This window comes from Euleptes europaea, chromosome 16 (assembly GCF_029931775.1).
Source record: "Euleptes europaea isolate rEulEur1 chromosome 16, rEulEur1.hap1, whole genome shotgun sequence".
Taxonomy (NCBI): Eukaryota; Metazoa; Chordata; class Lepidosauria; order Squamata; family Sphaerodactylidae; genus Euleptes; species Euleptes europaea.
Window position 1 is genome coordinate 1,524,897 of NC_079327.1, and position 15,158 is coordinate 1,540,054.

The 15,158-nt window shown below is 47.2% G+C and overlaps 1 protein-coding gene across 1 annotated transcript in view; it reads left to right on the forward strand.

The window, feature by feature from the left end:
• The first annotated feature begins 2,175 nt into the window (after positions 1 to 2,175).
• EPSTI1 (epithelial stromal interaction 1) overlaps positions 2,176 to 15,158 on the forward strand; it is a 28,356-nt gene continuing 15,373 nt past the window's right edge. The window contains exons 1-7 of the mRNA XM_056862119.1: positions 2,176 to 2,318; positions 5,160 to 5,218; positions 5,376 to 5,459; positions 8,238 to 8,311; positions 9,658 to 9,741; positions 12,231 to 12,304; positions 14,729 to 14,822. Of these exons, the coding sequence (XP_056718097.1) occupies positions 2,176 to 2,318; positions 5,160 to 5,218; positions 5,376 to 5,459; positions 8,238 to 8,311; positions 9,658 to 9,741; positions 12,231 to 12,304; positions 14,729 to 14,822 (612 nt within the window). The remainder of the gene's footprint in view (positions 2,319 to 5,159; positions 5,219 to 5,375; positions 5,460 to 8,237; positions 8,312 to 9,657; positions 9,742 to 12,230; positions 12,305 to 14,728; positions 14,823 to 15,158) is intronic.

Genomic DNA, 15,158 nt, shown 5'->3' on the forward strand with positions numbered 1-15,158 from the left:
AACATGGTTCATGGGGGGGGGGGGAAGGGCAGAAAGGATTTACAGGAGGTAACACAGTTGACATGTGCATTGCTTTTATGTAGCACATTCTCTGTCCTTACATTTGAAGCAGTTTCTGTCTTGAACATCAAAATGTTGGAAAGGAGCAAGAGTCCAGTGGCACCTTAAAGACCAACAAAATCTCTGGCAGTGTAGGAGCTTCCGTGAGTCACAGCTCACTTCTTCAGATACTGTGACTCACGAATGCTCCTACCCTGCCAGAAATGGTGTTGGTCTTTCAGGTGCTACTGGACTCTGGCTCGTTTCTTCTGCTACAGACAAACACGGCTACCCATTGTGATTGAACTCTCAAGAGGCAAACCCCATCTCCCCACATTCACTGGATTAGCCTGCTTACACACAAGGAGGCCAAGAGTGAGGCAGGATCCCTCCAGTCTCTATTTCCTTGAAGGTTCGGACCCTCTCTGCTTTGCCCTGCCAGAGTGGCAGCTTTTTCTCGCACGCTCCTTGAATAATAGAATCATAGAGTTGGAAGGGACCACCAGGGTCATCTAGTCCAACCCCCTGCACAATGCAGGAAATTCACAACGACCTCCCCCACACACACCCCCAGTGACCCCTACTCCATGCCCAGAAGATGGCCAAGATGGCCTCCCTCTCATGAACTGCTTAAGGTCTTAGAATCAGCCTTGCTGACAGATGGCCATCTTGCCTCTGCTTAAAAACCTCCAAGGAAGGAGAGCTCACCACCTCTCGAGGAAACCTGTTCCAGTGAGAAACCGCTCTGTTAGAAAGTTCTTCCTAATGTCTAGATGGCCCTTCCAGCTGTTCTGCCCCACACCAAACAGGGCTCAAGGGGACTGGTGTTTTCCAGAAAGGGCCAGGACCTTTGACCATCCCTTACAACTCCCCAAGAGGAAAAGGCTGGGGAGCCACTGTATTGGGGGAAGGAATGGCTGGGGGTCAGGGAAATGGGATGGCTTTCCTCCCTCACTTAGCCAGTAATGTTACATAGGCACACATTCTGGCTATCAGAAAAGGTCCCAGCTGATATTTGCACACCTGGTCGGCTATGTGATGTAGTAACAGCTTTATCTCAGAAACAAACGTTTTCCTTATCACACCATTTTCACGCCAGTAAAAGCTTCACCCAAATTTGCCATGCAGCTACTGAAGCACAGTTTTATCACTTCGCCTATGAAAGCGTTTGTTTCCAGACTTTGAGGGATCACTACAGGAGGTAGATATCTGAGCCACCTATGAAGGCTGGATATTCACAGCACTATCCTAGGAATTCCTGCCTGGGAGAAAGCTGGGGTTGCCAACTCCAGCTTGGTAAATTCCTGGAGATCAGTGGGGTATAAGTTGGCCTGAGACCCTGTGCACCAAAGTTGAGCGCTATCCGTCCTGGTTTTTAAGTGTTTCAACTGAGAATAGTTGGTTTTAACTACAGTGATTGGATTTGGATGTTTTTATTGTATTCTGTTGTATTTATTATATATGTAGTTAATGATAACAATAACAATAATAATGCCATAAAGTCCACCTTCCAAAGCAGCCAAAGTTCTCCAGGGGAACTGATTGGAGAGCCATCGTGGTGTAGTAGTTACAAGCAATGGTTCCGAGCGGTGGAGTCTGATCTGGAGAACCAGGTTCAATTCCCCACTGCTCCACATGACTCCAGCGGTGGAGAGACTAATCTGGTGAAGTGGGTTGGTTTCCCTGCTCCTCCACACAAAGCCACCTGGGTCACCTTGGGCCAGTCGCAGCTCTGTTAGAGCTCTCTCAGCCCCACCTGCCTCCCAGGGTGCCTGTTGTGGGGAGGGGAGGGGAAGGTGATTGGAAGCCGGTTTGAGTCTCCCTTAAGCGGCAGAGGAAGTCGGCCTACAAAACCCAACTCTTCTTCTCCTCTGCAGTGCGGAGGTGCGCTGCCATTCCGAGAGGTCTCCAGGCCCCCCCTGAGGGTTGGCAACCCCGCAGAGGAGCCCAGAGCGGGCTTCCGAGTGGACCGGCTCGAGGCGGCGCTCTGGCCCCAGCACACCTGCCTGGCACACCTGGCACACCTGCCCCCCCCCCCCGGCTTGCAAAGAAACGAAAGCGGGGCCGGCCGAGTTTCGTTTCGTTTGCAGCCCCGGAGCCGCCCGACAGCGCTGCTTGGGCTGGGTCGGTTGCACGATGATGAGCGGGGGCGGCGCGGGGCGCAGCCGGGGGGGCCTGGCGGCAGCCGCCTCCCCCTACGGGGGGCTGCAGGAGGGGCGCACCTGCCCCGGAGAGGCCGGGGGGCCGGAGCCCCAGGAGCAGCAGCAGCAGCAGCAATCGTGAGTAGCCCGCTGGGGCAGCTGGCAAGCCTAAGGTGACCGTAGGCAGGTGATGAGAGAGAGGGCATCTGGGCCACCTTCTGGGCACGAAGTGGGGGTCACGCGGGGAGGGAGTTGTGACTTTCCTGCCTTGTGCAGGGGGTTGGACTAGATGACCCTGGTGGTGGCCCCTTCCAACAGCGGAGCTCACCTGGCCTGTGACCTGTGTGCCGGGGACCGAACCGGGCGCTTTCTGGATGCCCGGGGAAGCTCTCCCTAGGGGATGCCACCTTAAGTGGTTTCGTTCTTGAGACGTGCTCTTGCCTGGGTGGGTCAAGACCGTTAAAGACATTTCAAGCTTAAAGCCAAAGCTAGAAAAAAGCAAGCCTCAAGTCTCCCTCCTACTTAAAAAGGTGTCATTCCAGCCCCTCCAAAGCCAGGGCAAACTGGCAGCCCCGCCTGAAGACCGCCCCCCTCACCTCCACAGGGAGTAGAGTTGCCAACCTCCAGGTGGTGGCTGGAGATCTGTTGTTACAGCTGATCTCCTGGGGACAGAGATCGGTTCACCTGGAGAAAATGAACACTTTGGAAGATGGACCACCCTCTGGCGTTATACCCCGCTGAAGTCCCTCCCCAAACCCCACCCTCCCCAGGCTTCACCTCCAAAATCTCCAGGTGTTTCTCATCCCAGAGCTGGCAGCCCTATCAGGGAGCCCAGTTCAGAGAGCTGGAGCCATGATGGAAAAGGCCCTGGCCGATGTCCTGAGTGGTGGGGCAGCCAACAGACGGCTTGGTAGGTTTGAGAAAGATCAAGGGAAAGCTGGAGAACCCCTGGGAGGTGCACAAGTGTCTGATCCGCTGGTCTGGTCCAGCAGGACTCTTCTTACGTTCTTATTTCTTTAATCAAAGGAGCTTACTGGTCAACAGGGGCGCAAAATTAAGAAAATAAAAGCACACAGCCAAATCTGCCGAGATGGTCCACCCTCCGTGATGGAATGCTCACTTGGCACTTCTCAATCTTGCCGAGTGATGCAGGGTTGGCTGACCCTGTGATGGAACGTCAGCCCACCTTCTCCCCCCCCCCACTCCCTCTGGGGCAGCAGAGGGGCCCTGGAGAGAGAGCCATGGGTCTGTTCCATTGTTCCTCGAAGAGAGGTGGGGTGACTCCAGGTGAATTAGGCAGGCTTAATGTTGATGGGGTGGGGGTGCAGGTAGCCCTGGAACTGTGCCTGGAACAAAACCAATTTATTTAGCTAAGGTAGGAAACTTTGGTTTTGCTTTCCAAAGGCTGTGGAGGTGAACCGCCCCTGCCATTGGCTTCCAGGCAACTCCTCTGACAGCAAAAAACCTTTGGGGGTTTATTTATCCAAACCTTCTTTTGGGGGAGGCTGGCCACCTGGTATGCCATGGGTCCCCAGCGTAGTACCTGTGGGCACCATGGCACCTGCTGTCCCCTTTCCTGGGGCCTGCCAAGTGTTTTTAGAAAGTGGGCAGGGTCAGGTGGAGCTTTTGCCCAGCAGGGCTTCTGACTGGCCACTGGAGATGTAATTGGCTGTGCAGATTTTTGAAAATGTTGCTTTGGCAGCAGCTGCCACCACTGCACAAGCATCTTCACTGTGTATAAATGGTCAGCTGTGGCAGACATTTTGTGGCTGCCTCTACCTCCTGTGAAGATAATTCACAGTGGGTAGCCGTGTTAGTCTGTCTGCAGTAGTAGAAAAGGGCAAGAGTCCAGTAGCACCTTAAAGACTAACAAAAATATTTTTGTTAGTCTTTAAGGTGCTACTGGACTCTTGCCCTTTTCTTCTACCTCCTGTGGCAGCCATTTTGTGGCTGTGCCCACCATGCTGTGTCAGAATTACAAAGGTGTCCACAGGCCCAAAAAGGTTGGGTCCAGCATGCAATTGTGATGAACTTTATATAGAAGCAATATATTAGAAGTCTCAGTGGAAGGTTTTCTTTGTTCTCCGTTAACAGCTCCGGGACTCTGCAAAGTAATCCTTTAAACCAGTACTGCCAGAGGAGCCCTGATAGCTGCTTCTGAGTCACTCGAGTCGAGCAAAATGAGTCTAAAGCAACTCCTGTTAAGACACTAACATTCCTTTCACGTTAACAATTTGAGACTCTTCTGTTCGGATTTCCAAAATCTAACTGTGTAATAACTTAAAATTAAGGTACTATGTGTCTTACGTCCTGACACGTATAGCCCGATCTCATCAGATCTCAGAAGCTAAGCAGGGTCAGTCCTGGTTATGGGAGACCACCAAGGAAGTCTAGGCAGGCAATGGTAAACAACCTCTGAATGTCTCTCGACTTGGAAACCCTACAGGGTTGCCATAAGTCAATTGTGACTTTACGGTACTTTCCTCCACCACCATGAAGATAGTTTTAGAAGGTAGCCATGTTGAGCTGCAGTGGAACAGTTAGAACAGACTAAACTGAGGCTGCCGTATTTTGGTCACATTATGAGAAGACAAGAGTCACTGGAAAAGACAATCAGGCTAGGAAAAGTTGAAGGCAGCAAGAAAAGAGGAAGACCCAACATGAGATGGGTTGACTCTACAAAGGAAGCCACGGCCTTCAGTTTGCAAGATCTGAGCAAGATTGTTGATAGGACATTTTGGAGGACGTTGGTTCATGGGGTCACCATTCATGGGGTCACCATTGATTCATAGGGTCAGAAGCGACTGACAGCATTTAACACACACAGAGAGAACAGTTAGAGACCAACAAGATTAGAGACCAAGATTTTCAGATTATAAGCTTTTGAGTGCCAATGCTACTTGACTTGAATCTAGCTGCAGCTCTGCCATCTTATCTAACAGGTAATGAAGTGGTAATGTCTGATTTCTCTCTTTTTAGTCCGGGTGCATACGTCGTGATACCACCCAGTCTCGCAAGAAGGAATCAGTTACAGAGAAGTAAGTATAGGAAATGGAGCTACGCTGTTGTGTTCTTCTGTACCGAGTGTAGCCCCTGAGCTATGCGTAGCATGTTGGGCCAGGTGTTTTTATGCTAAAAAAAAGGTTGCACATGAAACCGTTGCACAAGATCTGTGTTGCTGTTATTGTGTTTCAGTTGCTAATAAAGAACTGGAAGAACTAGAGAAGTGGAAGGAACAGCACAGGCCAGGAGCAATTAATTTGACCCCCCAGAAGCTAGGTAAGTTGATTTAAGGAGCTGCTGTGTCTGTGTGAGAGGCAGGTCTGTTGGAATACACTTGCCACTTTACAACAGTGTGTTGAGAGAGCTGAAGTGGAAAGAGGGCTTTAATTTGAAGAATCAAAGTGGTTTTCTTCCCAAATGTACAAAATACATATATTACTGCCTCTTGGGCAACTGAAGTCAAAGCCATGTCTTACTTCGACATGGTAGCATTGCATGGTATATTTGTTCAAGGCTTAATAGCTGTTTAAATTCCCAGTTATTTAAAACAAAATTGCTGGCAGGAAGCAAACGTCTGCTATAAATTGGTCAAAGCTTGACCTGGATGGCCCAGGTGAGTCCGAGGTCGACAGATCACGGAAGTGAAGACTGTCAAGGAAGTCCAGGGTTGCTATGCAGAGGCAGGCAGTGATAACCCACCCCTGCCAGCGTGTTATAGTGGTTAAGAGTAGTAAGCTCTAATGTGGAGGACCGGGTTTGATTCCTCACCCCTCCACATGAGCAGCGGACTCTGATCTGGAGAACCGGGTTCGATTCCCCACTCCTCCACATTAGTGGCAGACTCTAATCTGGTGGACCAGGTTGGTTTCCCCACTCTTCCACATGAAGCCATCTGGGTGATCTTGGGCTAGTCACAGCTCTCTCAACCTCACCTACCTCACAAGGTGTCTGTTGTGGGGAGAGGAAGGGAAGGAGACTGTAAGCCAGTTTGATTCTCCTTAAAAAGGTAGAGAAAATCTGCATATAAAAACCAACTCTTCTTCTTCTTATGTACATCTATTGCCTTGAAAACCTTGGCTATGACTTTATGTCATTTTCCAGACATTAGGAAGGACTTTCCAACAGTTTGAGAGGTTCCTCAGTGGAACAGGCTTCCTCGGGAGGTGGTGAGCTCTCCTTCCCTGGAGGTTTTTAAGCAGAGGCTAGATGGCCATCTGTCACCAAGGCTGATTCTATGACCTTAGACAGATCATGAGAGGGAGGGCATCTTGGCCATCTTCTGGGCATGGAGTAGGGGTCACTGATGGTGTGTGGGGGAGGTAGTTGTGAATTTCCTGCATTGTGTAGGGGGTTGGACTACACAATGACCCTGGTGGTCCCTTCCAACTCTGATTCTGTGATTCTATTCCACTACCACCTTTAATTGGCCAAGGAGCCAGATATTATAGGATCCACCTCCTCATCAATTATGGAACATTGTGCAGGGTTAGAAAATAGTTTGTGCTTTTCCAAACTTGATTAGAAGTCTCGATCAAATTACGTGAAGTGATTGTGGAGGTGATGAGGCATTTTGCCTCCAGTCAAACTCTTTAATACGCTTCATGGACTTATCTGAAATGCTCCATTTAGAAATGCTGTGTTGAATAGTTTTAAGTGTGATTGGTTAAAGTGATGAAAAAACGTTAACGAAGTATTGAATAGAGGCTGAATGTCTGCTTCAAAGACTGATTAAGCAGAACTTCAAAGGTAGATGTTTCTTAGATTTGGATTTTAACATAACAGAAATTGGCTCAAAAATTGCTGTTGGTCCCCAAGAATTAATGAGGAGGTGGGGAGAAGAAGAGGCCTGAAATATCCACGTAAGAAGAAATGGGTTCTTTTTCCCTTTTATTTTTTATTATACCACAATTTAATACATTAAGTATAGTGTGCGCAGTGATGTGAGATTTCTGGGGAAATTTGAACTGGAATTTTTTTCCCCAAGTCAAATTTAAATAAATATTTTATAAATAAAATTGTCCAATTAAAATTTAAATAAGGTTAGCAAAAGGAGGGAAATACACTGTGTACAAACCGTGACCGTGTGGGGTATGAAGTACTGGGGGGGTTGCTTATGCTTCATACCCCACATTCCGCTAATCTTACACAACTTACGCAACTCAGCAGCTCCGACAATTATAGATGCAGACTGTGTTTATGTGGGTGGGATACAAAATTTTCTTTGGAAAATTGAGTGCATGGACAAACAATAATTTTTGGGTTCTCTTTTAAGTATGTTACTTGCTTGGTCCAATATAAACCACCGTCTCAAGCTGTCAATGCATTCTCTGTTCCCAAATTGTATGTCAGGCCTCTGTAGCAGGGGGAGGCCTTCTTCCACAGGATTGGTCCAGCGTGGTGTAGTGGTTAAGAGCGGTGGTTTGGAGTGGTGGACTCTGACCTGAAGAACTGGGTTTGATTCCCCATTCCTCCACATTAGCAGCGGAAGCTAATCTAGTGAACTGGATTGGTTTCCCCACTCCTACACATGAAGCCTGCTGGGTGACCTTGGGCTAGTCACAGTCCTCTCCAAACTCAGCCTCACCTAGCTCACAGGGTGTCTGTTGTGGGGAGGGGAAGGGAAGGTGATTGTAAGCTGGTTTGATTCTTCCTTAGATAGAGAAAGACGGCATATAAAAACCAACTCTTCACATAACTGCAGGGCTCTCTACATGGGTGCCAGCAAAAGGCAACCCTCTTACTCTTAGACAGCTTGGCCAGATGAATATTCTCCTGCGTCCCATTTTCTCCAACCCACTAGTCAATATATTAATCAGAACAGGAAAGCCCTGCTTGGATCAGACCCAGGCCCATCAAGTCCAGCAGTCTGTTCACCCAGTGGCCAACCAGGGGCCTCTAGGAAGCCCCCAAAGAAGACGACTGCAGCAGCATTATCCTGCCTGTGTTCCACAGCACATGATATAATAGGCATGCTCCTCTGATCCTGGAGAGAACAGGTTGTCTGTTTAAAGTGAACTTTGTTATGTGTTTGATGGCAATATTCTGTCTTTATAGGGGGCAGAGAATCCGAGGCTGAAGTAAGGCGAAAACAGCAGTTGGAGCACAGCCAATCTAAATACCAGCAAAAGGTCAGGGAAAACGTGTCTGCCGTTTCCTTTTGCCCACTGCATGGGCAGGGAGGAAATCTCTTGCTTCGTCTAACTTAACCTTTAGTTTTCCTCAAACGAGAACCGAGCACCCAGAAACATAAACCTTTTCAAGCTGTATCGGCGATGGCTTGGAATGACAGCTGCAAGAAAATATGGTGCCGTTTGAAAGGTTCTGTGGCCCTGGTTGTTGCGATGGTTGCTGCAGAGGATGTCGGAAGTCTTGCATCAGAGGCAAAGTGTGTTCCGTCCGCATTCCTGCTAGGCAAAGAAGCAACACACAACCTCTGCAGCCCAGGCTCTGGGGAAGGTTGATGGCATCTTTGCAGACCCTGACAATCAGGTCTTTAAGCAACACAATTCAGAAAAACAAATGAAAAAAAATGAATGCAACTGCAGAGACATTCACAGATACACTCCTTGTGGCTGTCTCAAATAAACTCTCCTATGTCTTAAAGGGTGCACAAAATTGCACATGAGTAAAACAAGCATGTTTTGCTTTTCTTGTGATGCGTTTTAGAAGGGTGTCCTGTTTTTTTTTTTTTTTTTAGTTTTTGCATAGTAGAGAACTTTTTCTGAGTTGGTGCTTCGGTCTGCAAGGACAGGTATTTAGACTTGGGTAGCAGTGTAGTGTAGTGGTTAAGAGAGGTGGTTTGGAGCGGTGGGCTCTGATCTGGAGAACAGGGTTTGATTCCCCATTCCTCCACATGAGCGGCAGAGGCTAATCTGGTGATCTGGATTTGTTTCCCCACTCCCAGCTGGGTGACCTTGGGCTAGTCACACTCTCTCAGCCCCACCTACCTCACAGGGTGTCTGTTGTAGGGAGGGGAAGGGAAGGTGATTGTAAACCGGTTTGAGTCTCCCTTAAGAGAGAGAGAAAGTCGGCATATAAAAACCAACTCTTCTTCTCCTACCATCCCCAAGGTATCTCATTATGTGTATGCAAAAATTCCAAAATACAGAAAGATCCGAAATACGTCAACCACTTCTGGTCCCAAACAGTCTGGATAAGGGATACCCAACCTGTAGTTGCAAAGGTATTTCAGGTTGTGACTACTCTTCTAGAAAATAGAGGCTCAGGACACTCGAAGTCCAGTTTGTCCAGACAAGCTTCAAACCAAAATATTGTCGAAGGCTTTCACGGTCAGACTTCATTGGTTCTCGTAGGTTATCCGGGCTGTGTAACCGTGGTCTTGGTATTTTCTTTCCAACCAACCAACAAAGCTTCAAACCATTTTAAAAAAAATCCTGATACCATTTCAAGGGAAGGTTATCATTCTTTGGGAAGTGCACACTGTAACGGAGGCTCTGTTCCTTTCTTGCTATAGTTGAAAAGAGAACATTATGGGAGGATCAAGAGAGAGGAAGAAGAAGCAGAGCTTTTGAAGAAGAAAGCACTTCAGAGAGAGAAAGTAAGACGGTGTTTGTCTGGCCGTGACAACAAGTTTTCCCCCTTCTTGAGCTGGTTGTGTGTGTGTGTTTGTGTGTGTAAGCACATTTGTTTGTGTCAAATGGTGCTATTTATAGCTTTTTCTGAAGGGAAAGAGGGGAACAAAACATCTCCTGCGTTCTTTCAACAGACTTCTCGTTTTTGGGAGCCCCAGGTACCGTTAGGTTTTGATTTGCTTTTTATTCCCACATGTTGTGACAGCCAGTCTGGCTGGAGATTAAATCTGTAGCGTCTTCCTAAGCATTGAGGCTACCGTGGAAAAGCCACTTAACTGAGAAAGCAGTAGACCCAGTTTAATAAATTAGCATGTTCTTTTAATTGTTTGGGTTAAAAACGAAAAATCTGTGATATTCTTGCTCATTAGGCACTCCTGTTCTACCTTTCTTGATTTCCAGTTGTATGTTGCATGAGCTATATGTGATGTCCCTAAAAAAACCTGTTGAATATTTGGTCTAAAAATTGGATGGGACATATAAATTTGAGATTCCATGAATTATATAAACTCGTTGTTTTTATTGCCAGAACCTGCACTTGTAATCTCTGCCATTTGTTTAAATGTGCTATAATACGGTAACTTGGAAGGTCCTTGAATGTCCAAGTAATTTAAACTCTTTCTTCCTTCTGTTTGAAGAATTACCTTGAGCAGCACCCCTACCTTATGCCTAGTGATTACATTGTGTCCCAATTAATTCTATATACTGTAAACTTACTGAGTTTTATCTGGAAAGCATATTAAAGTAGGAGTTTCATTTTTCAGGAAGGAAAAAATTAGCAGGGGGGGTTGGGGCTTGCTATTTTTATCGTTTTTGCTGGGGATCTTTTAACTATTATTGTGAGCCACCTTGAACCAAGAGAAAAGGCGGGATATAAATATTTTAAGGAAGGAAGGATCTGCATACAAAATTTTTTCCCCTCTCTCCCTTTGATATTAATGCAATTGACCCTGCCTTGTAGTGGGGGGCAGGGATTTCAGAGCAAGGTTAAATTGGAAGGGATATAGAAGGCAGCCTTATAACATACAGCTATGCAAGGCAAGTGTTGCTGAACAATATCCATTGGCGATTGCTCTAGATCCTGGCTTTTTATAGAGAATGCTAATCCATCCGTGGCGGCATCTGGGTGTTGCAAACATTGATTTTGTTTGTTATAGATTCAATCAAGTCTAACAGCTTTTCTAAGCATCTAGAGACAATTATTCCACAGATGAGTAATGCTTTTTCAACCGCTGCAATTATATGTTACTTTTCTCAGCAGCTCTGAACTATTACATCCCCGCCACCACAAAACCCATTTGATCCTTGTGGAGAAGACGGCATAACATTTGTAATCTGTTTGCTCAGATAAAGGTTTTTGTGTGAACTTCATTAGGGAGAAGCCTATAGTTTCGTATTTTCAAGGAGTTCTCTACTTTAAAATAACAAATGGTTGCTTCCTACACTGAGGCAAGCTAGCTCTTTTTCAAACACATGATTGTAAGTGGATCTCAGTGCCGTCCTAAGCAAAGTTGTACCCTTCTTGGCCAGCAGAAGTCAGTGGAGTTAGGAAGGTGTAACTAGGGTTTCCAATCTCCAAGTGGGGCCTGGAGATCTCCCGGATGGACAGCTGATCTCCGGACTACAGAGATCAGTTCCCTGGAGAAAATGGCAGCTTCGGAGGGAGAAATCTGTGGCCTCATACCCCTGCTAAGTGGCTTCTCCGCTCCAAGTTCCGCCTTCTCCTGCCTCTACCTCCAAATCTCCAGGAATTTCCTAACCTGGAGTTGGCAGCCCTCGTTCCACTGGCGCATGATCAGAAACAACTTGCCTGTTTTCACAATATAGAATCATAGAGTTGGAAGGGATCACCAGGGTCATCTAGTCCAACCCCCTGCACAATGCAGGAAACTCCAAACTACCTCCCACACACTCACACACACAGTGACCCCCTACTCCATGCCCAGAAGATGGCCAAGATGCCCTCCCTCTCATCATCTGCCTAAGGTCATAGAATCAGCCTTGCTGACAGATGGCCATCTAGCCTCTGCTTAAAAACCTCCAGGGAAGGAGAGCTCACCACCTCCCGAGGAAGCCTGTTCCACTGAGGAATATATTCCATTGAGGAATACATGATTGCTGAAAGCATAACTTGAGTTACTAAAACAAATTAAACCTTGAGATACATATATTCCTTATCTGGGGGTGAAGGTAGTAGAAGGAATTTTGTCTTGACTGAGTGGAGGTTGTGTATTAATTAAATACGGTGTGTCCGGGTATATGCTGTTGTGTAGCGCCTCAGGTGTGCTATAAAGGGTCTCAGGCAGGCTTCCACCACCTCATGTAAAACCGAGCAGCGTTGGATCAGCATGACGTGGCCGCGCTCTCTCTCCAGGTCCTGTGGGTGGGCTCTTCCTCTGCTTTCTCAATGGAAGTCAGTGAGGCAATGCTTCACCGTGGCCATGCTTTGATATCCTAGGCTGATAAACTCGAAGAAAAACGAAGGCAAGAACAATGGCAAAGAAGACAGATGTTCGATGAAGACAACTACATGTGAGTCAAGCTTCAATAGGAAAGCGCTTTTTAAAAGCTTTGGGGAGCCAGAAGGGTGTAGTGGTTAGAATGTGAATAAAAATTAAGACCCTGCTTCTTCCCACCAGATCCCAGCATTAAGCAAATGAAGAAGAAGAAAAGTCAATTTTTATATGCCAACTTTCTCTACCACTTAAGGAAGAATCAGACTGGTTTACAATCTCCTTCCCTCCCCCTCCTCACAACAGACACCTTGTGAGGCAGGTGGGGCTGAGAGAGTTCGGAGAGAACTGTAACTGGCCCAAGGTCACCCAGCTGGCTTCATGTGGAGGAGTGGGGAATCGAACCCGGTTCTCCAGATCAGAGTCCGCTGGTGCAAACCATCGCTCTTAACCACTACACCACGCTGGCTCTGAAGGTTCTGGGATTTGGCCCTTTGGTTTAAGGAGACTATGTGCTGGCTTAAGAGCCAGCGTGGTGTAGTGGTTAAGAACAGTGGTTTGGAGCGGTGGAGTCGGATCTGGAGAACCGGGTTTGATTCCCCCCTCCTCCACATGAGTGACAGAGGCTAATCTGGTGAACTGGATCTGTTTCCCCACTCCTCCACATGAAGCCAGCTGGGTGACCTTTGGCTAGTCACACTCTCTCAGCCCCACCTACCTCCCAGGTTCTGGTCCGATCTTCTTGGGCAACAGAAAACAACTCGGCACCCTCCTCTATATGACAGCCCTTCAAGTACTTGAAGATGGTTATCCTATCCCCTCTCAGTCTTCTCCTCTCCAGGCTAAACATACCCAGCTCCTTCAGCCTTTCCTCATAGGACTTGGTCTCCAGACCCCTCACCATCTTGGCTGCCCTCCTCTTCTGGCTCTCTTCTCAAGCTAAGCACTGAAGAGCTCATCCTACAGCAAGTTTCTGATGGCGAGGGCCAAAAAGCTATTTTCCACTTAGTAGAATATATGCGCACTTGCAATTTGTTTTGTACGTTCCACTTGGTTTGCGTTAAGAATGGCACCGTTTGGGAATAAGGTAGCACGGCTTCATAAAAGCAAAAGACGGCAGGGAAGGGGTGCAGAGCAGGGCCAAGGAGCTGAGCTGTGGAAGACCCCAGCCTTTGACCGCCAGGCTGCGTTCACCAGCAGCTGGCGTTTCGGATGGCCAGCTGGCCTTCTGTAAGCCTCTCGAGCAGGGGCAGAATTTTTCCTAAAAATGTCACAAGGCTCCAATGGGGGAGGGGGTCCACATTTTGTCAACAGTCTGTTTAAATTTACCTTTCCAAATGGCCTGTTCCGTAGCCATGGTGCTCAAGATGCCCTCCATAAATCAGAATAAGTGCACACTTGAAAATAGCCTCTGCCTGCTGACAACAGATTTCCTCCTCTAAAGCCTGTTTGGTCTTGGTGCCAGAGGAAAAAGCACTTGCTGCAAAATGATATTTTGGAATCGAGCCCACTTGTTGGAGCTCTTCTCAGTTCCACGTCCAGTTGTGTTCTAGATCTGATCTCTCTCTCTTTTTGTTACCATTGTCGAATATTTAGCTAACAGGCACGGAGCTGGGCTTCCAGAGACATCCTCTGGAGTACCATAGGAAAAGCGCTTTGAATGCCTGTGAGGGTGTTTTCCAATCGTCCCCATTAATCTGTCCATTCCAGCTGGCTGGAAATAAAGCCTCAGATCGGCTGCACAGATAAGTCCCCCCCCCCGTGTGTGTGTGTGTGGGGGGGTGGTCTTGCAAAGCAGCACCTCTGTAATAGACTTCTTATAGTCCTGTAATTTTCCAGGACTGTGGGACTTGTGGTAATGGTTCCAAAATAATTCATGAAATCGGGATGCCTGAAATTAAATCCAGTTTAGTGTAAAAGATGGGTGGGCAAGCAGAAAACAAATTATTCTAGCAAGATAACAAATGTTTGAAATAACGTGTATTGGGAGTACAAAAAAAAGGGGGTTGATTGGAAAAGCTGCTGGATTGGGTGACCTTGGGCCAGTCACACACTCTCAGGCTAACCTACCTCAAAGGGTTGTTGTGAGGATACAATGAGGGAAAGAATGGTTTATGCTGCCCCGAGCTCTTTAGAGGATGAGATTGACATAAACTAAATAAAACAGTCCAATCTATGCACCGTGCAATGTTACCTCCTTATCCTGAAATTGTTTTGTTATATTACTTAGTGTGATCTGCTGAGGAAACTTATTTCGCATTAGTAAAAATATTTTGCAGCTACAAGAAATCAGGTTGTAGCTTCCTTCTGGAGGATTGAATGATTAGTTCACTTACAACAGACAGTTATGTGCAATACGATAGATCATCTCATTATATTGTTCTTTGGGTTGATCAGTTTGATATTTTGTCCCTGTCATGAGAAATCTAGGCTAGAATCGGGGGCTGGCTTCGAATTTCTTCATGGACCGCTCTAGCAATTCTTTTTTGCTTTCATCCCACAGAAAAACCACTGAGTTCTTGAATAACTTGGCTTTAGGCCCCTCTCAGAGAACCTCTTGTCAAGCAGAAGGCCACAGTCTTGAATCAACACCCTGGGTAAGTTTGCTGCGGGCTGTACAACAGCCGATTTTAAAAAGTACAGGTTGTACGGTGTAAAAACAGACAGCTGGGCTGCTTCACCTCGACTTCTTGGCTGTGGAGAGTGAATAGCCAACAATCTACAAGCGCCCTGTTCTGACCAGAGGAAAAGCAAATGAGGCTGAGGGTTCCAAGCTGCCAGATCTCAACGAGGAGATTTCCCCCTGTGCAGCAAAAGGAAAACCTTTCCAATTAACTGCTGTTTCTGTCGCCACCTGTATACAGCTGGTGACTGAAACCCGCTAGACCTTAATCAGCCTCAGGTTGACTTTCTCAGTCTGACTGTTCAGGATC